General features: G+C 32.6%; 5 protein-coding genes across 8 annotated transcripts in view; 2 read left to right on the top strand and 3 right to left on the bottom strand.

Annotated features, from left to right (window-relative positions):
- Positions 1 to 212: 212 nt before the first annotated feature.
- LOC123708986 (mannose-P-dolichol utilization defect 1 protein homolog) lies at positions 213 to 1,666 on the bottom strand. The gene is made up of 4 exons (XM_045660048.1): positions 1,243 to 1,666; positions 967 to 1,165; positions 626 to 830; positions 213 to 507 (listed from the first exon to the last, which is right to left on the bottom strand). The coding sequence occupies exons 1-4, from the start codon at positions 1,328 to 1,330 to the stop codon at positions 253 to 255; spliced, it is 747 nt and encodes a 248-aa protein (XP_045516004.1). The 5' UTR covers positions 1,331 to 1,666; the 3' UTR covers positions 213 to 252.
- A 613-nt stretch (positions 1,667 to 2,279) lies between these two features.
- Positions 2,280 to 5,593, top strand: LOC123708063 (UPF0430 protein CG31712). Its single transcript, XM_045658542.1, has 5 exons — positions 2,280 to 2,533; positions 2,799 to 2,955; positions 3,090 to 3,290; positions 4,309 to 4,392; positions 4,899 to 5,593. The coding sequence occupies exons 1-5, from the start codon at positions 2,373 to 2,375 to the stop codon at positions 5,058 to 5,060; spliced, it is 765 nt and encodes a 254-aa protein (XP_045514498.1). The 5' UTR covers positions 2,280 to 2,372; the 3' UTR covers positions 5,061 to 5,593.
- Positions 5,594 to 5,668: 75 nt separating this feature from the next.
- On the bottom strand, positions 5,669 to 10,172 carry LOC123708060 (tubulin glycylase 3A-like). Of its 2 annotated transcripts, none has more exons than XM_045658538.1 (6): positions 10,033 to 10,172; positions 9,028 to 9,107; positions 8,852 to 8,932; positions 7,656 to 8,769; positions 7,073 to 7,588; positions 5,669 to 6,619 (listed from the first exon to the last, which is right to left on the bottom strand). In XM_045658538.1, the coding sequence occupies exons 2-6, from the start codon at positions 9,064 to 9,066 to the stop codon at positions 5,883 to 5,885; spliced, it is 2,487 nt and encodes an 828-aa protein (XP_045514494.1). In that variant the 5' UTR covers positions 9,067 to 9,107; positions 10,033 to 10,172; the 3' UTR covers positions 5,669 to 5,882. The 2 variants fall into 2 exon arrangements, with proteins under 2 accessions (XP_045514494.1, XP_045514495.1); XM_045658539.1 differs by having other exon boundaries at positions 7,656 to 8,760.
- LOC123708061 (tubulin glycylase 3A-like) lies at positions 10,046 to 13,774 on the bottom strand. Of its 2 annotated transcripts, none has more exons than XM_045658541.1 (11): positions 13,719 to 13,774; positions 13,285 to 13,432; positions 12,880 to 13,076; positions 12,484 to 12,659; positions 11,977 to 12,417; positions 11,645 to 11,856; positions 11,239 to 11,329; positions 11,003 to 11,173; positions 10,683 to 10,936; positions 10,272 to 10,612; positions 10,046 to 10,188 (listed from the first exon to the last, which is right to left on the bottom strand). In XM_045658541.1, the coding sequence occupies exons 2-11, from the start codon at positions 13,406 to 13,408 to the stop codon at positions 10,138 to 10,140; spliced, it is 2,058 nt and encodes a 685-aa protein (XP_045514497.1). In that variant the 5' UTR covers positions 13,409 to 13,432; positions 13,719 to 13,774; the 3' UTR covers positions 10,046 to 10,137. The 2 variants fall into 2 exon arrangements, with proteins under 2 accessions (XP_045514497.1, XP_045514496.1); XM_045658540.1 differs by lacking the exon at positions 13,719 to 13,774 and adding an exon at positions 13,555 to 13,603.
- A 637-nt stretch (positions 13,775 to 14,411) lies between these two features.
- Positions 14,412 to 22,594, top strand: part of LOC123708110 (serine/threonine-protein kinase 26) — a 70,700-nt gene continuing 62,517 nt past the window's right edge. For both annotated transcript variants that reach the window (XM_045658623.1, XM_045658622.1), the window contains exon 1: positions 14,412 to 14,846. In XM_045658623.1, the coding sequence (XP_045514579.1) occupies positions 14,835 to 14,846 (12 nt within the window). In that variant the 5' untranslated portion in view covers positions 14,412 to 14,834. The remainder of the gene's footprint in view (positions 14,847 to 22,594) is intronic.

The following is a 22,594-nucleotide window of genomic DNA, read 5'->3' as shown; positions in this document are numbered from 1 at the left end:
GTAGTTTAAGATATGTAACCAGTAGTTAGAGAAACTTCGTCAACTTGTGGGTAGTGTTAGACATTGGTCTGCCCAGTTTTCCTACCCCAAGTATGCGTTATTTGTTACACACAGAAATGAATGAAAGATTCATCATGTGAAAATTTCACATGGTCACCAGCGTGTTAATTAAATTAATCTGGACAATATGAAAGGAAAATAACAAAGTCTACTAAGATATAAATACTTTTTTATTAATCTTAAAAACCTCATCTATGTGCGTTTCTTCTTTTTGTTCTTGTTTTTGGTAGATACAGTTGTGTCAACATTCCAATACCAAAATAGTTGGAAGACAATAGCACCATTGGCTATAGTTGATACACAATATGTGACTATAATTATTAGGTCTCCTGTTTCCTGGATGGATGTGAATATTCTTGCAATACTGCCCGCAAATAGAAGGAAACATGTCACCGCTGATAATTGACCAGTACTGCCATTCTTGTAGTTAGTTATAACTTGAATTGCCTGAAATAATTATTTCCATTAAAGACATTCCCTGTTTCAATTTTAGACCCTAAAAAGTTTATATTAAATAATTGTCTACATAATAATTAATAAATAAATATTGATTTTTATAAATTACCTTGGCAACTAATATAATAGGAACATTAACAGCTTGCATTGTCCATAGAACATCAACAGGAGTATAACCACTGACTAATGCTGAGACAACAGCAGGATATACAGACAAAAATAATGCAGCTTGCATTGGAGACCCACCATAATGCAATACAAGAGCTGCAATTGCAGCTGTTTGAAGAGCCAGAAATGTTCCTTCACCCCATGCACTAAAAATATATAAAACCACATTATTTATAGCATAATTAGACCAGAAATAGTTTCAATATATTCCAAGTATTTCTATTCATATTTTGGATAGCAATTTATAACTGACATAAGGTTCATTATGAGCATAATACCTACCTGAAAGGAAAATTCATTACATAGCTGTAGGTAAAGTTGGCAGTAATCGCAAATAGTTCAAGAGAGACACCATAAATATTGATCCCTTTAGCACTCTTGCTATTAAGGATTTTTAAAATTTGAGGGACTTTTACTAATATTGAGCCAGCAATTATACCTATACCCAGACCTTTGCTTAGACTACTTTTAAAACATGGAACTGAAATACAGAATATTGGTTAATTTTAGAAACATTTGATATGTTTACGCTTTTCTTACATAATGATTAGATATTACCATCCAGGAAATTGTACTTTAAAAAGTATTCGTTGAAGCATTTTTCAGTCAATAAAGATATTAAAAATCCTTTTATAATATCACCCATTATGTAAAACGTAGAGAATCTAATACTTGTTAGTCCTTAATGATACAATATTTAAGATACAACTTTCTTCGAAACACACTCAACTTTCTTCGAAACACACTCAACTTTCTGGCGACGAATATAGATACGGTGATAAGTGATAACGGTATACTACCCTGCACCAAATAATTATTGATGTGAGATGTAAAACATATTTTTTATATATAATTTTGACATAGTAAGTGCGTGAGTCTAAGTATTATTAGGTTGTTTATTTATTAATAACACATTCGTTAAAATAACATTATCAAAAATATTTTTAGAATTAAAAATAGTCGATAAAAATCCAACTTTGTAATTGTAATATTCGACAATTTTTTTACCAATATTCATTGCCATTTAAAAATATTGGTAAAATTCAAATTTAAGCATTCTAAATTCACAATTATTATATAGAAGATCCTAGAGATTTTCAAATTTCGATCACAGTTATGAGATATTGAAATATGAAAACTAATTAAATGAGTTAAAGAGTTAGTAGTATCGCCAAAGAGATACATATTAAAATAATAAAGAAACATCTACATAAAATACATTCCCAACTTTTTCGCAACATTAGCTATCATTATGGTAACATTGACTAGATCTATCTATTTTGGTTTCTCTAGTAAACAGTGTGACGTGTACAATATACTATATTGCCAGTACCAATTACTAAATACATTATTATGTTGCCGACATACATAGCCATAACTCTAAATTCTAATTTATTGAGCGTTGCTGATACTAAAAAAATAATTGCATTTTGCATAACCAAGAAACAGACTAATGCTATGAATATTGATTTGCGACATTATAACGACTAAATTAGGTTAAGGCAACAGACTGTAAAATATCAGAAACGACAAATATATAATCTGAATAAGATGTCCATAATATAATGTAACATGATATGTCAATTGTCAAAGCAGCATCCAAGAAGGTGGTTGCGAAGGTGGTGTTACAACTTAAAATGCTAATGCAGTAAATTGAAATATTTAAAATTTTACTTGAAAACATCTGCATGATAATGGGACGTTCACGCTCTAGAAGTAAATCTCCTCGGCGTCATCATAAAAGCAATAAACATTCGAGGAAGAAAAGTCGTTCAAAAGACAGATCGTCCTCTCGCAGTAGGAGCACGAAACACGCCGAAAAGTCAAGAGAACGGAGTTCAAAATCACGGTACTTTTTGAAGTCAAATAACGTAATACCAGTAGCAATAACTAAGTTTTGATAACAGATTAATCGTGGAAAGCTTTCTCATCACTATTAGTTTTGTACTCTCACATAGAAAACACAGTCAGTTATTTATTGGTCTAAATACGTCTGTTTCACTTACTATGTTGAAACAGAGAAGTAGATGACTTATTTCTATGCTAACTATAATCTGCTCCTTTGTTGCAATTTATGTATGATAATTAAATTGTTTCTCTATCTCGTTTTTCAGAAAAAGGTCACATTCTGTGTCGTCAGCATCAACCACTGATGGCTCATATGATGGTAGTAGGAGTAGAAAGAAATCCAAATGCCGCAACAAAATGGATGAAGTTGACCGCCTTGCAGAAATGGAAAGGCAAAGGCGTATAAGAGAAGCAGAACAAAAAGTAAACATACCTTTGAATTCTTTTCAGATTTTTTACAGATCTATGTATTAGAAGACATATACTTACATTTTTATATAACTTATACCTAATTTATTTCTATTTAATAACAAAAGAAAAACACTTGAAATTTTCAGGTAGTTGAGGAAGAAGCTGCTAAAAGAATAGAACTTCTTGTTAAGAAAAGAGTAGAGGAGGAATTAGAAAAACGAAAGGAAGAAATAGAAAGAGAAGTTGCTAAAAGGGTCGAAGAGGCCAAAAGAAAGATGGAACATGAGATGATGCAAGAACTAGAAAAACAGCGGGAACAACAGAAACGAGAGGAAATTGCTCGACAGGTAACTGTACTTTTTAGCACAAGTCATGTGTAAAAGCAATTCTGGGTTGTTGCTGTTACATATGACAAACCTTAAAAATGCTGTTGCAGCCCAAACATTTTAGCATACATCATTATCTTATAAAATATAACTTTTATAAACTAATTAGTATTTCGATCATATCTGTTAAAGGTCCGGTCAGGTGTAGTTCGAGTTTACAAGAACTTTTTATGTCAGTTTAATATTCATGTGATAGTATCATCTGTGGTTGTCACCTAATAAGTTTCTTAAACTTAAGAAAGGGTTTTAACAAATAACTTCATACACAACTATTATCCATCTCTCCTGTTGTCTTACAACTATTATAATACATATTAGATAGAGACAATTATAACCTTGATTTCCAGTAAACATTATATAAAAAGAAATCTTTATAAAATCTGACAAAAAATATTGCACTTGTGACTGGTTTCATCTTGGCAAGTACTACCTATTTCGTAATAGGTGGCAACCTTAACATTTGCATACATTAGACAAATGTCTCACTCAATCTGATATCACTCTGAGAATGCCATTATGGCTACCAGCTAGCATTTTAAAATTGTTCGTTTGACTGTCCTCGGCAGTCATGTAGTGTATAAGTCAGGTCAGAAGACTGCAAGACGTGATGCTGTAAGAATTTTAAGGAGTCGCTGCTTGTGGACCCTTCCCTGAAGCTGAAGGTATTTTTTGAATCTATTTTTTGTATAACAATTTTTTGTTTCATGCTACTAAGGATTATGTAAATGGATCTATGTTTTCAGCAAAATTTGTAATTACATTTTATTCTATAAACAAATTATTTCGCTGAAGTACTTGTTGTTTGGTGTGAATGATGTGAACGAAAGACTATGAGTTGTGAGATCACAGACCTCAGACCTCCAACAAACAATGGATAAAGGACTGATTCTGTCATGATTTAGGCATATTGGTAGATGTACTGCAATTTGTGACACAATGGGATGTAAACAGACGTTAACATATTTGTTTTATTATACAGGCTGAAGAGGAACGTAAAAGGAAAGAGTTGGAGGATATCATGGCTGAAAATAATAAAAAGATTGAGGAAGCTCAACGCAAGCTGGTCAGTATATTATAAATTTAATTTTTAAATATAAATTCAGATGTATTTATTTAATGTGAACTGGGTCACTCTACAGAAAAGAACTAAGTTGGTAAAGGTTTTTTACTTAATGTCTCCAAAAGTTACTGGGTTGTATACATTTGAAAATCAAATAGTGTTTCGAAGGCTAATCTAATAATAATTACTAATTTACTAAGATTAAATTTATTATGATGAGCCATTTCAACCTAAAGTACGGAAGTTATAAGCTATTATTATTATATAGAACACATAGAGAACAAGGTTTTAATAGTCAGAAGACTGCTGAATAGCTTGTGATGTGATCGCTATTTTAGGCCTGTTTTTACTTAAGCTATTTTGTTTGTTAGCTATAAATAGTTAATAAAAATAATAAATACATAACAGTTTTATTGACTAGTCAAATGAAGTTTGATGTTTACACATATAGTACTGGCCAAACACATCTGTATAGTTTTTGGTGCTTACAAGTCTTTTTAAAATCCTAGGCGGAAGAAAGGTTGGCTATGATAGAAGAACAAAGGAAAATGGACGAAGAGAGACAAAAGTTGAAAAAGGAACAAGAGAAAAGAGTAAAAGAAGAACAAAAGAAAATTTTAGGCAAAAACAACTCCAGACCCAAACTTTCATTCTCCTTGAAACCACTTTGATAGGTGATGGCTGTTTACCTGAGTATAAATTCAGATACTTTCCATGTAGGTCTCCGTGCATTTATAAGTGTTAAATTTCATTTTTTACTTGGTTTTGTCTGGTTTAATATATTCTTTGGATACTTGTAAATATACTGTTAAGTATCATAGTACATAGAATATCTTGGATTACTATAAGTTGTAATTTTGTATAAAAGATAGCTAGCTAGGTTCACCAACAAAATAATTCAGTAAAAATTATTATTAACAACCGCGTAAATTTAAGCCCAAATTAACGAAATCAGATTTAGGTGGTATCTGAACAAAATCTTTTTCTATTTACATAGATTTCCAAATACATAGACAGCTTTTTTTTGTTTGTTATACATGCTGCTTAATATCTGAATGTAAAAGTTTTTTAAAAACTGCAAATTAGGACTAAAATTGTTTGTATGGTATTTTAATAACTTTTATATAGCAACACTAATTAGAAAACAATCCCTTTAATTTTAGTAATTTTATTTATGAAGTAGAAAGCGTTCTTGATATTTTGTGTATTTTATCACTGATCTCCGAATAAATGGAAATTTTGTTATTTACTTTGCTTATTTGTGAATAAGACAGCATTATTCATTGACTTCATTTTATTAGGTTTAATTTTAATAAATTTTGATTTCCATTAAGAGTTGTTTTATTTCTAGTTTATAATTTCAAGTGGGTTTCTATCAAAAACAGTATTTGGAAAGTTGGTAGCTTCCACTCTTAAGAAGCTTGCTTAGTTCTCATTAAATATATCTGAATGAAATAAGAGCAAAATGTTTACTAAGAAAGAACAAGCCTCGACTAATTAAGGTACTCCTTTTCTTTATCCCTCATAAATGATATCAATCTCGAGGCCGCTATTAGGACGGAATCGTTTTGTTTTGTAGATACCAAATTAAATTCTGGGTCTTTGTTAGGTAACGCAGCGGTCTCCTGAACTGCGCACAATTTAAGGATCTCTGTTTTCTTTTTAGGATTAAATTCGATAAAACTCGCTTTGCCCAGAGGTCCATCATCTAATGCGCTAAAACTGAAAGAGTTTTTTAAGTTGGTCTTACAAGGTGTTGTTTTAAGATCTGTGACGCTACATACACTTTGAACGGCAACAGATGATGATTTGGAGCATGAAGCGGAAGTTTTACTTTCTACTTTAAGCACATTTTGAGAAGAAGGATTGGAAATATCATTTACAGGACTCAGTTCATTTTCCGTCAAACTGCTAAGTGATAACTGTTCGCGTTTGTTTGCTATTTTTTCGTCAGATACGTATGTCTGTACCATAACCGTATCCTCGATGTCATAGAAGCGTTTGAGCTTATTTAGAATTGCTTCTACATCTTGCTCAGAACCGATTTCAGGATCTTCATATGATTCTTGAATTTCAATGTGGCCTTTGTAAAAATAGTCATTGGGAAGAGAATACCCCCGCACACCAAGATCGGTTGCACTCCCATATTTTGGTAGAGTCATTGGCTGTCTATATATGCATTCAAAATTACCCGTTGAGGATTCTGGATTATTTGCATAATCGATTACAACTGCAATATTAACACATCACAGAATATAGATTAGGCAACAACTTACAGGAAAAAAAGGGATTTACCATCCACACCATTTTTAGAAAATTAATTACTGTAAATTGACTTACGTAATAAATATTAAATACTATTACGTAATAATGAGCAGTGTTGGCCTAGCGGCTTCAGCTTGCGACTCTCATCCCTGAGGTAGTTGGTTCGATCCTTTACTAATGGATTTACTTTCGATATGCGCATTTAACACTCATTGGTACGGTAAAGGAAAACATCGTGAGGAAACCGGCTTGCCTTAGACCCAAAAAGTCGACGGCGTGTGTCAGACGCAGGAGCCTGATCACCGACTTGTCTATTAGATTGACAAATGATCATGAAACAGATACAGAAACCTGAGGCCCAGACCCTAATAGGTTGTAGCGCCACGGTTTTATTTGAAATTTAATGCATATTTAGTACCTTTTATTATATCTGTTATAACAGCTGGACATATTCGTGCTGTCACTTGTGTTGTACTGTTAAGATCTGGACATGAGTTTATTTCTATCAACCATGGTTTATATTCGTTGTCCAAAATGAAATCACAACCGTACAACTCAAAGCGGTTTTTACTAACTGAGAGGGAGTCTTGACAGCTGAGCATAATCCCTACAATCGATTTCTTCATTCCAGGGTAAATAATAGAATCCCATACGTCATCTCTTCCAGTTTTATTCAAATAACTTTTGTATTTATTTAAGTCCCACATATTGCTACTAGGTAGTTCTAAGTGACGATTTTTGCAGTTGCTATATTTTTTTTGTACCGCATTATTCGTCAAGTGAATTGATTCGTGATAGTTTTTAAGATTATACTTCTGCGAACTGAACTTTAAATAACAGTCTCGGTACATCCATATAACTAGAGGATACGTACTAGTTACCAAATAGTATTGTCGTATGTCAAACTTTGTATCATGAATAAGCAGTGGCTCCTCTGAAATAATAAGATATTAATACATTATTAGACTATTGTAAGATTACTGTTGGTAAGAGTTAGTTACCGATGTATTTCTGAATAACATGTTTCGCATTGGCTTTGCACAACAAATCTGTGATAACTCCTAATTTAGATGCCATTCTTATGCCTCTTCCTCTAGAGCAATGGGCAGGTTTTATTATCCATATATTATGACAGCCCTCGCAACTTAGCTGTGGCCTGTATTTGTGAATTTCTTTTAAAAGATATTTGGCATAACTTAAATATAACGGCAATTTGTTCGTTTTGTCTCTTGTAAATACTTCGTTTCTTGCAATGATACAATAGTACTTCTTTAAAAACGAGTTCCACTGTTCGTCATTTACAGTGTTAAGTTCGCGATCTATATCTTTATGCTGTTTACGAAATAGGTATTCTTTACACCTATTCAAGGCAAAAACAATCACATTTATAGAAATTTTGCCAATATGATTGAAAATGGGTCTCTCATTGGCCACCATTGAAAGAGTCCATTTTAGCAAACTAGTACACGCCGTAATTTTGTAATCATGTATGAACCCTTCAATTTCACCTGGTTCAGGTGTGTTATATGATCGTGGTCCTTTGACTTCGGCAACGTCCTCGATGTAAAACCAATAATTTCTTTTCATTGAAGAACATAAGCCTTGTTTAGAAGTCCACACAGCATCAAGTTCCAGTTTATTAATTATCGTCGTATAGTCCTTTGACATGTCTATAGTTGTGTCTCGTCTATCGTCACGAGATCTCCAAATGAAGTTAGGATTATGTTTATCTACGAAATTAGATAGAAGCAATCTTTCAAGTTCACTTTGTATTTCTAATTTGTTTGAGTATGCACCATTTCTTATTTTTGTTAGATTCATGCGGTTCAAAGGCAACTTTTCCACCCATCCTCGATCTAATAAAGCTTTTCTGACGGCATTGCAACTGCCTTGGATTGAGAATATTTTTGCTTCTTTTATAGCCTCTGCAGCCTTCCTTTTTAGACTTGCATATTTAGTTGATTTTGCCTGACAGCTACAGATTAAGTAGCTTTTTTCTTTCGGTGACAGGCCGGCAGGAGATAGCGTTCTTGAAAACTCCATCCGTATCTTTTTCTTTTGATCAAATTTATGGAAAGGAGTAAATATGCGTCTCACGCCACCCTTGTACAATTTCTGTCGAATTATTTGAGTGTAAAACAATTATAACTAAAGAGTAGTACTAGAGTAACTTGTAAGAGTTTAATTTTTGTAATACCTTTACCACTCTTGGTCTGGAAGCATTTGTGAAGTTTTTTTGGCCAGTGAAGTGGGGATTTGGAAGTAAACCAGTGATTTTCTAAAAGTTGCAATATGTATATAACAGTATATAAAAACCCAAGATGTATCAAAAATATAAAAGAACTTTCGTCTTCATACAGCAACCAGTCTTACCCTCTTTCTTTTGCCGAATTTCTTTTTTATAATTGGCATGATGAAAATATTATTTCACCATCATTAGCCAGGTATTTGATCTGTTGAAATAATTTTAATGATTATTAAATAAATTTGTGTGATAAAATAATCTCTTTTCCGTATTACACATAAATACTTACTAAGTACATCTATAGTTAACTAGCTAACAACTTTCGCTATTTTATATACCAACTATACACTAGATTCTACATATATTATTACATGTTAAATTTTATTTAGTGTAACTTCCCTTTTATATAAAATAATCTTAATTCTTAATATTTGGTATTTAAATATTATTTCTTTATCCTTATTGCATGATTTGTTTATTTGTTATAAAATTACACATTTTCGATTAACAGTGTCACTCAAATTATTGTCAAAAACACAACATAGACCGCCATTTTTTTAAAATATTTTATATACCTTGTCTAAACTGATTAATTAAAGAAGTCAATCTAAGTTTTTGGGATAAAATGGAAAACTAGGATAGGATACATGAACACACAAAACTAACAAACACATACAACGTTTATATTTTAAAATTTTCAGAATATGACAACAGATTTTTAAACAACAATACCTTCTACTTTATTATTACCAACTTATATTCTTGTATTATCTCTTTTTAAAGATGATTTTGCATCAAGTAATGGAGCAACTCGATATGGGGCATAATTAATAGAAGTACAACTTTTAGACAAGGTTATTGATTTATTTTGGTTTTCATTGTGGAGTTTACAAATACTTCGACCTATGGCACTTAACTTTTTAATTGGATTTGACTCTTTTCTATAGTCACCTGAAGCTACAGGTTCTAAAGTTTTATGACTATTTTTAATAACTGATTTAGATTGAATTTGCCCACTACCCTCGTTTTTAATCAACATTTTGTTTTGAATAGAAATAGTTGATCGAAGTATGCTTGCAGTTTCACGTTCCCATTCAGCAGGATCTATATAGCAACGCTTATTACCAACAGACCTGTCAATTTTGGGCATTTCAAACTTTTTCGCGGATTCAGTTCGGTATTTTGTAATTTTCGTGTTACTTGATTGTTCATCTTCGGGTCTGCAGCAGGAGTGGGGCTTAATACGTCGTTTGGATTCTAAATTTTTTTCGCGTCTTCCTCGATGAGTCCTACAAGAGAGCGCAGATGATTTACGCTTTTTGGGTGCTTTAAAAATGTTACTTGAACTCACAACATTAACAGTTTGGCGTACCGTCAGTGAATCCCGTTGACCTATTATAATGCCATCTTTGTTGGTAGGTAAAGCGTCGTATGGATTGAGCCAAGTTAGAAAATCTGTAATTATCGGTCCACTGTATTCTGGTGGAACCGGTTGACCAGGATCAAGTTTAACATCTCCTACTGGTATTGGTGTAGGAAACGGAGTTACAGACTTGTGCTCAGTTTTCTTCTCTTTGGATTTCTTTATAAGTCTTTTACCGTTAATGCATAGTTGTAAACCTAGGTATGCTGGAGCTTTTGGTATAACCTGCCGATAGACTAGTTCAAAGGTACCTGTATCAGCTTCAGGATTGGAACGTCTGTCTAAGACGACTAAAAGAAAGGTATCATAATTAATCAACTTTGTTGAATTAAAAACATTTTTTTAGAAAATTTAAGATACCTTTTATGACATCTTCAAGACATTGCGGACACAAGCGCGCTGTTACTGAAGTAGTCGGTGCCAAATCTGGACTCGAATTGATTTCAATGAGCCATGGTGTAAAATCGTCAGTTAACATAAAGTCAGCTCCGTACAATTCGAAGCTATTTTGCCTTTTATCCATAGACTCCTGGCATGCGAGCATAGCGCCTATCAAACATTGTTTAATTCCTGGATAAATTTTCGAGTCCCACATTTCATATTGTCCTATCTGTCTTCAAAATTTTAATGCCATTAATTATAGGTTTCTAATATTAACGAATATAAATGATAACATTTACCTTAGATAAGCTTTGAAAGTATGACAATCCCACATATTTTCATCAGGCAGTGCTTTGTCCCTTTCACCGTTGTTCTTATATTTTGTTTGGATTGCATTATTTGTGAGGTGAACGGATTCGTGATAATTCGATAGACTGAATATTTGAGAGCTAAATCTTAGGTAACTGTCTCTGAAAGGGTTAAAACGTTAATAATAGTAAGTTTAAATAATTTATAAGTGATTTCTTACGCTTACTTGTAAACCCAAATGGTTAGAGGCTGACAATTTGTGACTAAAAACCACTGTCGTATGTCAAATTTTGTGTTGTATATTACCAAAGGATTTTCTGAAATAAAACATATTAAACATAATTAAATAAATATAGATGGGCCTGTTTCTGAATCTGTTTTACGATCAATCGAACAGGCAAGTAGGTAGGAACCCTCCTGTGCCTGACTCACGCCGTAGACTTTTTCTGTCTAAGACTGGTTGATGTTTCCTTTACCGTTCGAGCGAATTTTATATGCGCACATAGACAAAAAGTCCATTGGTGCAAAGCAGGGGATCAAACCTACGTTCTCAGGGATAAGAGTCGCACGTTGAACACTGCTCATATATTATATATAGTTCAATTATTTCTCGTTTCTTGAAAATATACTACCTATATATTTCTGAACCACATATCTTGTTTTTTGGGCTGGAACATTAATGAGGCCAATAATATCTTTTATATTGTTCATTAGTTGTATGCCTTTTCCGCGACATTTGTTGCCAGGTTTTACAATCCAAATGTTGAAAACTCCATCTATATCCATTTGAGGCCAAAATTTTACCATAGTGGCTAGAATTTTAGACGATTTCCTTTCCAATTGCCTGAAAATATCCATAATTACGCTGATAAGAATGATTTTAATTATTATAAATTAACGATATTTAATCTGTAAATGATTATATTTTAATGCATATTGATTAATTACTGATTTAATTACCTACCGTATATTTATATTTTTGTCTTCAATAAATTTTGCATTTTCATGTACCAGGAGATAATGATGTGTAAGGAACTGATCCCATTCATGTTCCCAAACATGTTGAGCTTGTTCCTCGGTATCATCTATATCCTTATGGGAGAAAAACGCTACGTATTCATTGAGTCTTACTATCGCAAATTCTACGGCACTTAATGGAACCTTTCCGTGGGGCTGTACAAGATGTTGTTCATTTTTGTCTTGAAGTGTATTCGAGAGCCATTTCAGAACACTTATACAAGCCGTTATTCTGAAGTCATCGATAAATTCTTCAAGGCTATCGGAATTATAAATGTTATAACAGCGTGGAAATCGTGTTAAAGCTACACCTGGGTCCGTGAACCAGTGCATTTGGGTCAGGGAAGATGTTAATCCTTCTTTCGTTGTGAAAACTGATCTAAAAAATCTAGAAAAAAAATATCTGTTAGTAATTTAAAAGGATAATAGATAGATAGAGCAAATTATGGTTTACCTGCTGATAACGACGTCTTTGTTACTAAGTAACCAATCGTATTTGTCCCGCTTTGTCGTCCAGAGGAAATCTACTGAATGGTGTTCCATAAATTTGTATAAAATCATTCTTTCGACTTTGGTCAATTCTTTACCCGATACTTTTCTAGCGTCGACGGCTGGTGGTGGATGTCGAACCTATTTTAAATAATAAGTAATTTTACCGTTATGTATCAATGTATTAAGCATGAAAATAGTAGCGAAGATAATCTGGGATGCATATTTTGAAAAACACCTCGAACAGTTATGAATATAAATAAAATGAAGGACTAACGCACTGAGCTACTTAACATGTATATTACATTTCTTAAAACCATAAAAACCCATAATATGCTGAAAATTGTGCTTTGAATTTTACCTTATGTGACTCGTACTTTTCTATCCAGCCACGCTCAGTAAGAGCTCGACGCACAGCAGGGAAACCACCCCCCTTAATCATGAACACTTTGCGGTCTTTCATCGCAGTATCAGCTATCTTCTTAAGTTCATTCCATCTCTCAGGACTGACCCAGCTCTTGTACTGCTTTAGTTGTTCGATGGAAGATGTTGTTTCAACTGCAAAAAAAGATCTTCTTAATTTAGGTAGTTATTTTGAGTATTCAATTGAGTAAACCTTAAAGAAGTTACTTGATTTATTCCGTTCCCGATTCTAGAACTTTGATGTAGGTTAAACACAGACACCAATAAAAAGATTGTCATTTATGAAAACTAATGCCGAGGTGGAAGTTTATGGACGTTTAGATGTCAAATCCACTCTACTAACCTAGACCATGATCAGACTTTGAGATAGAAGCTGCACTTGACGGCCGTAATTCCTTTTTGCTTATACTTTCCTTATGAAGTTTCGAGTCAGATACGCTCTCCTCCAAATCCATAGTTATAGCCATGTGAAATGCTTATTGTTTGGTGTTCTGAAATATAGTTGCGTCTGTGACATGTTTAACTTATAATCAAAACGTCTACATAGAGCGGTTAGTGCCTTAAGACTACCAACCATTGGGTCACGTATTTGCGTTCTGAAATATTAACCTACTTTATGTAGCCTACATTTTCTTCCTGTTAGCTGTTGCTAGGGCCATCGTGCCGAGCTCATCATGGCACCAGCGGCCCTATGTGACGTCATAGGATGCCCGTCCTTCGAACTTCGAAAGGTTTGCTAAATATATGCGGAAATAAACATGCTTGTATTAGTCTTACCTTGTAAAATGTTTTAGTACAATATACAATTTAAAAAACAGAGCTTTTAGCTCGATTTAGAAAAAAAATTAATTTACAAATAATTTATTTCGTTACTTCATGTTGACTTACTTACTTTGACATATTCTGTAAAATATGGGAGCTATCAGGCACAGGCGAAGCAAAAAGCTTTTATATTTTAATAAAATGGCTCGTATGTGTTATTGTGATAATTGAAATTGTATGTGGTATGTGGGCTATATAGGTACATAGTCTAGACATAGTAATCTAATAATAGCTGTAGACATGTAGTAATCCGTCAGTCACGTTATAAAGCAATAATCCGTCTCTCTTTTATTAACATTTCATTCGGTTATCGAACTATATTCTCATATTCAAATGTATTTTATTGTTTCTAATATTATTAAACCACGAAAGAAGAAACCAATCACTATAATATTTATTTAAACAATTGCTAGCTATTTCAGAATTAAAATAAGCTTAAGAGTAAGAACGATAGAACCTTAGGCTTAATTGGTAAATATTAGTTTCCCGCCACATAATTTTATATCGTGACAAAGTCATTATAACGTTACCTTCACAGAATACATTTTATTTTGGCGTGAGGTAACATAGTCAATTGTTATTGACAGTTACCAATGTGTCAATGAAACTTTGACAGATGCGAATCCGTGACATGAATTGAAAGCAAGATGGCGAGTTCATCTCCCGTTGATCGTTCGCTTCGTGTAACTTCTACAAAATAAATTGTCATCTGAGACAAACTAACATTTTATTTTTTTTCGATTAAATTTATGATTTCTTAATATTTTTAAAATTAGAAATACGTGTTTTAGTGCTATTAATAACTTGGGATAATTTAAAACTTTGATGTGCATCTATCCCACCTGAGGAATGTTGGTTTTTTTCAGTGATTTGTGATTTGGTCAGGTGTTTAGAGTTAAATTTTGTTCTTGCGCAGTGACTAGTGAGTGAAGCTAGAGAGTTTAGATGTGTTTGTGCCGTGGGGATGTTAGATGTCGGAATTGTTTCCAATGTTGGGAAACAAAAGCGTGAACTATTTGTTTTGATAGAACGTGATAAATTAGATAAGTCACCCTGGATCCGACAGGAGTGATGGCCTGTGAGGTAAGACTTAAAATTTACTCTAAATTCCTTAAACAAACTTCTTATGTTTTTACATTTTGATGTAAATAAAGTAAAACAGGACTAGCCAGCAGACTATCTAATATCTATGTCAATCTTCACATTTATGATATTATGTTAGTTTAAGACATCTTTATACACAAACTAGAAAAGTAAGCAGTAAAAGGATATCTAGGTTCTTATCAGAATATACAAAGGTATACAATATTATATTATTAATTTAATAATGGGTAATATAATAGTATGTGGAAATATATTATACTGAAGTAGGTAAGTGGACAATTTAATCATTGATGGGCAGCCATGTGATACAGGTTTTTGTGCTCACTTGTGTATTTGAAATTGTTATTATCTACTATAAATTGTTACAAAAATGTGTCATACCAGTGATATCTATGTCTTAGTATTGATAAAATCATATATCACATAAAATAAACACATGTTTGGTTATAAGAGATATGCATACCTATTTTGCACTTTTTGCAGCGTTTATATTAAATAATGATAAAAAAAATTAAACCAAAGCTTTCTTAATTTTTAATAAAAATTTATATGTTGATATATTTAGTAATGAATCTTAAAATGTTTTAATAATCAAATTAATTTATGCAATTGTCACATTTAATAAAACAAACAAAAACATCTTTAAAAGACTCAAATCTTGTTGCTGGTAAAGATAACACTTTGGAAGAAAAACCCTAATTAGTTCATAATTCACAAAATTTTAAGTAGAATGTGTCATGACTGTACAGTGTTACTATTTTAGCATTAAAATTTATTTCCTTGAGATTGTCTATATTAAACCTTTAACTCTTTCTTGCATACCTTTTGAGCATAAATTTGATATTTAAAAGAAAAAAAATGTAGTTCTACATGTTTTATAAGAACCATAAATCAATGACCAATTTTAAATGTTTGATGTGAGAAATAAATTAATTGGTAATATTTATTAGCTTTGCCTAGGTTGTTATTGTTTTTTTCTATTTTGGTATGTAATATCGGCCAAGTAACCACAGCCATTTATCATTTGGTAAATGTTTTTTTTAAGAAATTACATAATTGTAATGTTTACCCAAGAAGAAACAATATTATCAAATGTAGTTCTAGGACCTTTTGTTAGTTCATCATTGCGAAAAAAAACATTGTCCTTCATTTGGTAATCTTTACATTAGCCCTATTGTTTCATAATTGTAACATTTTGCTTTGAGATTTCCCACGATTCAATTGTTATTTTGTAAGAGAGCGTGTGCGTGGCTCGACCGCATAGGCGCCGATATCGGTCGTGAGAGCACACTGTTACGTTTTCGGAGGTCAAATTTTACCGTAACGTTAATAAAATGCCTACTTGCTGACCCTGATAATCTTTAAAAAACACTGGTATTATATACCTCGTATAGAACTACTTCTATTATACTCAGTATATAGGTTTTCCTAATGTAATTTTTTTATAAAGAATAATCACGTTTTGCCCTTTGTGTGAAATAGCAATAAAATTACAATATAGATTTATTTAAATTTATATTAATTAGGTAAATAAAAGACGATCTTGTCTTTAGTTCCTACTATGTAATGCTTTGATTGCTAAGTAATTATGTAACATTCTTTGTAAATTGTCATTCATAATTAAAGATAATTAAGTAAACCAGAAAACATTAGAACCTTTGAGTTTTTACGGTTACGGTTGTTAGGGCATGTTGTTTCGACCCTAAGCAATTATTAATATGCCTAAAACTCATGTCACGGTGTTTGCGCTGTGACTAGAACGTTATCTATATGGGCCGTTGTTTCCTCATAGGGCCTCCGATTGCACCCGTACATGTGCAGCTCGAAAGCCATTTTAACATGAGCTGTTGTGGCTAAAGAATAAAACTATTTTATATTGTAAACAACAATGAAAGGAGCACAGGAAAGTGCGTTCATAAACTGGTCAGGTTAACCAAACAAATGCAGTAAGGTAAACGTGATGCATTTTCGTATGACGTATGATGAAATTCGGTGTGTTTTTGTCCTTGTGTTTTGAGAGTTTTGTATATAGAAGGGTTTCAATCGAGTTGAATCGGTTCACTTAAAACTCTCCTTAATTATACGAGCGCGGTAATATTGATTTTAAATTACCCAACGCTTGTTTTCATTATTATGTTACTTGCAAAACGTGTTAAGGCCAAGTACCAAGTATATTATAATAAATCCTTGAGCTGGGGTTGACAGAACAAAGGACTTTAACTTGACGGTAACTAACAAAACTTGAACTTGTTTCGTCTACACTCGACTGCAGAAATGTAGAACGTGGTTGTAGTAATAAGTAAGTTAGTTAGTAAGTTTTTAGGTGTGTAATATCTATTTGTTAGTAGCCTCTAGTATAATTACTTGGCTATTCAACAATAAAGTTTCGTTATTAGAAACTGTATAATCTAGTTCATTGGTAGCATTTTGTGTTTCTCTTTTTATGACGCCTAACGTGCAGTTGATTAACAAAAAGTCGATTCGATATTATTGTCAGTCATCGCGCAGTTTAAACATTTTCAGTGAAGTAGTCGTGCGCATAAGGACACTGACCCGGATTTAACATAAAATAACTACAGAAACTAACGAAATCAATAGGATTGTGTATCAAAAGGCTTGACAAACTTTCTAAAATATAATAAAAATAACCTTCAGAAGGGCAGTGGTAACTCGACATAAAAACCTCATGCATATACAAATGAAGGTATTCTTTGTTTCATAGTTCTGTGCTATACGTTATAGAAGTACCTGATTTGTTTAACCTTTTTTAAAAGTAGTTACCCTTTATTGAAGTTACAAATGTCGTTTGTTGGTTGAAGAGCTTAGAATGCCGCAATGTTAAAATATGTGTTGCTTACTGAAACGGAAACAAATAGCCGTCTATGGATTGCATCAATCTTAGTAAAATCATATTGTTCATAAATTCTATTTCAGGTAGAGCTAAAATAAATTGACCTTTAATCCCAGTTGTTCGTGATTCATGTGACTTATACCATTGGTGCTGGCGGGTGAAAGGTGGGGTACCGTTTTGTTACAATTTGTCCCCCTTTTTGTCCTACTTACAAACCATTTAACAAGTCGCCACCTATGAATTATTACGGGTAGGGAGTCGTACAGTAACTATAATATAGTGAAGCCTCAAACGGCCAAAGTAAAATACGACATTAAAATAATATAATGGGCTAATTTGTGGCTACTTTATACGAAAACGAAGACACCAATTAGCAATGTAAACTTGATATTAAACTAATGTAAAATTAAATTCTATTTTCATTAATTTCATAACACTCGGTAAAGCGAAATTGTGTTTCAACCGAAATAAAGTTAGTCCAAAATAATATTTCGGTGAAATTTCATCGCGCTAGATTGTAATGTAAATAAATATTAAATGCGAGTTATTCGGTGTATATTTGTGATTTACACACGTTGTTGCACCTACGCCATTTATGTAACTTGCGGAATTTTTATTTGTAATATTTTAGATGAAATTTTATCGTTTACGCGTGGGATGGGTGATTGATTCTGCGGACTAGATTTCTTAATTTGTCGGATTGTGATATCATTATTTTCCTATTCAACTTTTTAAATGCCTGATATTTCAAGGTTATGTTAGTAAAGGAAGAGTTTTTATTATACTTTCAAATATGAAGATTACTAATTATATCTATGGCGGGAATGAAAGTGTTTGACCTATTTATACATAAACAAAATCAAGGTACATGTCGACTTATCACGATGATCTTTAACAGTAATTGATATAGAGTACGCATAAAAACGAAATATCAAGTAACAGCGACCGAGGAGAACTCGTGAGAAAATGTTACAGGTACCACAAATTATATTATGGTGATTTTATTTCCAGTCCCAGTTCTATCAATATTTATAACTTCGCTAGCAATAGAAAACAGCTTCCCTAATAAATCGTGCAACTGCCCGGCAAGTTTTTACTGTCCGAGTTTGTAAATAAATAGTATTAAGCATACGTTAAGCAATGATTATAATTCGAATTCTTTTAGTTGGGCCGTAAATGTTAATATATTACACAACATTTAGCGTTTAGCAAGTCCATAAACAAGTATTTTCTTAACTTAAATATGGTGCTTCCGCGTTAACACACTTGCCGTATATATATATTTCATTATGGTTTCGCTTTGGTGTCGAAGGCCGATGCATATAAAAAGTCTGCTTTATATTGGGTTACAAATTTTCGATAATAATTGTTAATGCGTACTATCATCGGATCTCATACATTCAAGTTTTAATTGGGAATAGGTTGAACATATTTCTGCTTGTAGATTTTAAAAGATTTTAGTTTAAAATATATTTTTCTGGGTATCCCGTACTTCGTAAAAGCACTTGCAATTGATTTATTTTCTTTATGTTCATAAACTCACTACTACAGACACCTACCTACAAATATATATATATATTAAACATCAATTATAGATATTGAACGGTAACTAATAAATTTACAGTATGATAATATGCAATGATGCCACATATTTAAAATTTCTATTGTAAGCTAAGTAATATAATTGCGTAAATATTACATTTGTAAGGGATTATATAATTGGTAACGGGATATAGCATATTATGATTTTAATGTCGGGAAAGGTATTTAAATTATAATAAATTATAAAAATCTGTTTTCATTGCAAAAGATTTTTGAAGAGGTTGTACTATAAAATCAATGTTAAGGTGTTACTGATCATTATTCTTAAATATGTTGGAAACAGCTATTAGTGACAAGGTCGTGTTACGTGGGTTATTATTACATCCGTCTCAGGGAATGCAAAATTACCTCTTTGCAAAATGATAGATTACCTACTTATTATGTCATCAGTTTATACACATCTTGTTCTGTTAAGAAAACTATGCAAAGTGCATAGCAGATGTATTCATCGACTTGCAGAACCTGTAGTACCATGTGGCTATTATCCAGATCTAGAACCAATTTAATGGCAACTATAAAAGTATAATATATAAAAGTAAAGTATTATACGAAATGTGTTCTGTACGTTCAATGCAAAATTTGAAGAAATAAATATCAATAAACTCGATTAAAGTTTTTTGTCGTAAGTACGTGTACGTGTACGTGTACCAAGGACAGTTTTTCTTTGTGATTATTATTGAGACCAGTTTTTCTCTAACATAAAGTAATTGGAGGAATATTAGGAAGTAGATTAGCGATTGAAATCGGTCCTTCGCATGATAAGTTCGGAAGTAATTGGTATAATTATCGTAACTTGCTCAATCATATTGCCTGTGGCGGTGTATTAAAAATCGATTTAATCATTCAGAATGGATACTTTCAGTTACATTCGTATTAGTAATTGTACATTGAGACATTTCCTTGGAAAAGTTTAGGTATTGTAATGTCTTGTATGAATGTTTGTTCTATAAACCGATTTCCTTTTTTTTTTTTCTCTAAAATAGGGGGCAAACGGACAGGATCCTATTGAGAGATGGATTTTTGCAACTACTTCCTTGGTTGATGTTGCATGAAATTTCATGTTAAACCCTGTAACAGGTCGTAGGGCTTCTGCTGAATGATAAATGTAGTAGGACAATAATATACAACACATGCGCAACATTTTTTAGTGGTAAATACAGAATTTCTAATGATATACTACTTGTTTTCCATGTCCGTCTACCCTTGACCTTAAACTTCATTGTTTTGCACGCGATGAGTTGTATGCAAAGTGCGTAATAAACACGTTTTTATTAGCAGTCCTATCTGTTTGAATATATAATAAAAAAAGAGAGCGTAAAAACTAAATGTAGCAACGTACGCAAATTTCCATTAAATTCTTTACGTAAAACGATAGTTAATTCCTAAAGTTATTATTTGACGATTTACTATTAAATAAATGGTGGCGATTTTGTAATACGTTGCTCTACTTCAATGACGGTGTTTTGTAAATATTATTCCCATTAAAACGCACACCCACACACTTACACACCAACCACACACCAATAAATTATAAGTAACTTGTCTTGGTTAGTGTATTATGTTCTTTTTATATATCTTTTTGACTAATTTAAAATTTGTAAATATTATCTTAAAAATAAATAATTGCTGTGGTAAATCAATAATTCTTAAAATAATAAAATTTTCTCGAATGTTCTTCTGAGACCGTCGAAGTATCAAGACGGAAACATTTATTTGTTTATTAATGGTGTAAAATACACTTTTTATTAAGCATTAACGACGCCATTACAGATTACAAGAATTCATAGAATATATATTTTGCTAACTGTCAAGAGGGCGGGTACAGTCTGTGATTTGACACATCTTTAAAGTTAATATTAAGTTAAGGTTAAAGCTTATATTAATACTAAATTTAAAAAAAAATCACACTTTTACGGTTATTATAAAAAGACGTTAATCACCTTACATCTTTCAATAAACAGGAACTGGACATGACATTTCAATAGGTATTTACAACATCTTGCAAAATGGCTGTAATTCATGCTAATTGCTCGGTCAGCAATGTCGCAATGACCTTGCGCGAGCGCAGGCCCCTCTTGTAATACTTTTCATACCATCTCGCTCGTCATCTTATTATCTCATTGTTTGAACAAATACTTTTTAAGTTATGTAATTACACCTACCAAAAAATTTCCGCCTTTAAACAAAATTAGGAGATTATTAAAAATAATTTCTTACACGGCATAGGAGTCTCATATTAAAAACCCCTTTTAAACCACCTCGAGTACTATGTGTAATAACTGGTTAGATTTTTATATGAAACCAGCATTCTGCTTTACTTTTGATTCTGGTAAAAATGCGTTACTTAAAAGGAAAGTGACACCAGGAATGCACAGTTTTTCTATCGTAATCGCTTCACACCCGCAACTCGTCAGTAATTATATAATACAGGCGTGTAATAATTTCGTAAAATAATTGCGCTACACATATAGTTAATACTGATTGCGGCCATTTAATCGGCCGTAGATTGCGTGCTCGTGCAATGTGGCCACTTTCAAAAATTACTTTCGCTCTATTGTTCCGATGTTTAGTTGATAGTTTTTCTTATAAATGCGTGTAGCGATATACTGAATGACAATGTCAATGTAGCTACCAGGATTGAATATAGTCGAGTCTTTGATTAAGCTCTGGACGGGTGGACACTTTTATGATGGTGACCATGTCAGTTAAGTTTCAAACCCTTGATTGTAGAAAGGATCTTGAGTGACCAACAGCAGGATTTGAGTCATGGGGGACATTTTACTGCGCCAAACTCTAATTAGTCAAGGAATGTGCATGTTTATAGTAATAGCGAAAAGCATTTTCTGCCGCGCACCAGTTCTATTTGTTGCCAGCTTTCAGTAGATATATAAAGATTTCGGATTCTATACGTCTTATACGGCCTTCAAGAGAAAAGAGGGAAGGTTTACAATTCCCTTCAAGGTCCACAACATACCCGCAAAACCCCCGGTGTTGCTGGTATCAATGGGTAGAGTTAGTACTTTATTCTTAGTACATGTTCGTTTGTATCCTGTCCGATAAAAAAATAAATGCGTTAAAGTTACATTTCATTGATGTATTTTATGAAAGACGATTTTGTACGTGTCATAACAATTTTATATCACATCCAATGTTATATAATGGCTCCCATTATATAGCCGCTTTCTAAGATATAAGTAATGAAATACGATGTGAACTTTCGTCTCGGTGTGGTTAACCGCATCACCTATCATAGTTTAAGATGTGACATTTATCA

The sequence above is a fragment of the Pieris brassicae genome, chromosome 4 (assembly GCF_905147105.1).
Source record: "Pieris brassicae chromosome 4, ilPieBrab1.1, whole genome shotgun sequence".
NCBI lineage: Eukaryota > Metazoa > Arthropoda > Insecta > Lepidoptera > Pieridae > Pieris > Pieris brassicae.
This window is presented reverse-complemented; position numbering and strand designations above follow the sequence as displayed.

Bases quoted from the DNA above. Each gene is read 5' to 3' on its own strand.
- LOC123708060 (XM_045658538.1), bottom strand. From the start codon at position 9,066: ATGCCAATTATAAAAAAGAAATTCGGCAAAAGAAAGAGG. The intron at 8,933-9,027 runs GTAAGACTGGTT...TGCAACTTTTAG, and splicing joins AATTCGGCAAAAGAAAGAGG to AAAATCACTGGTTTACTTCC. The intron at 7,589-7,655 runs GTAACTAACTCT...TTATTATTTCAG, and splicing joins TGTTATTCAGAAATACATCG to AGGAGCCACTGCTTATTCAT.
- LOC123708986 (XM_045660048.1), bottom strand. From the start codon at position 1,330: ATGGGTGATATTATAAAAGGATTTTTAATATCTTTATTGACTGAAAAA. The intron at 1,166-1,242 runs GTAATATCTAAT...TCTGTATTTCAG, and splicing joins AAAGTACAATTTCCTGGATG to TTCCATGTTTTAAAAGTAGT. The intron at 831-966 runs GTAGGTATTATG...ATATATTTTTAG, and splicing joins GTAATGAATTTTCCTTTCAG to TGCATGGGGTGAAGGAACAT.
- LOC123708063 (XM_045658542.1), top strand. From the start codon at position 2,373: ATGATAATGGGACGTTCACGCTCTAGAAGTAAATCTCCTCGGCGTCAT. The intron at 3,291-4,308 runs GTAACTGTACTT...TTTATTATACAG, and splicing joins GAGAGGAAATTGCTCGACAG to GCTGAAGAGGAACGTAAAAG. The intron at 4,393-4,898 runs GTCAGTATATTA...TTAAAATCCTAG, and splicing joins AGGAAGCTCAACGCAAGCTG to GCGGAAGAAAGGTTGGCTAT.
- LOC123708061 (XM_045658541.1), bottom strand. From the start codon at position 13,408: ATGGCTATAACTATGGATTTGGAGGAGAGCGTATCTGACTCGAAACTT. The intron at 12,660-12,879 runs GTAAAATTCAAA...TATTTAAAATAG, and splicing joins AAAAGTACGAGTCACATAAG to GTTCGACATCCACCACCAGC. The intron at 10,613-10,682 runs GTATCTTAAATT...CCTTTCTTTTAG, and splicing joins TCTTGAAGATGTCATAAAAG to TCGTCTTAGACAGACGTTCC.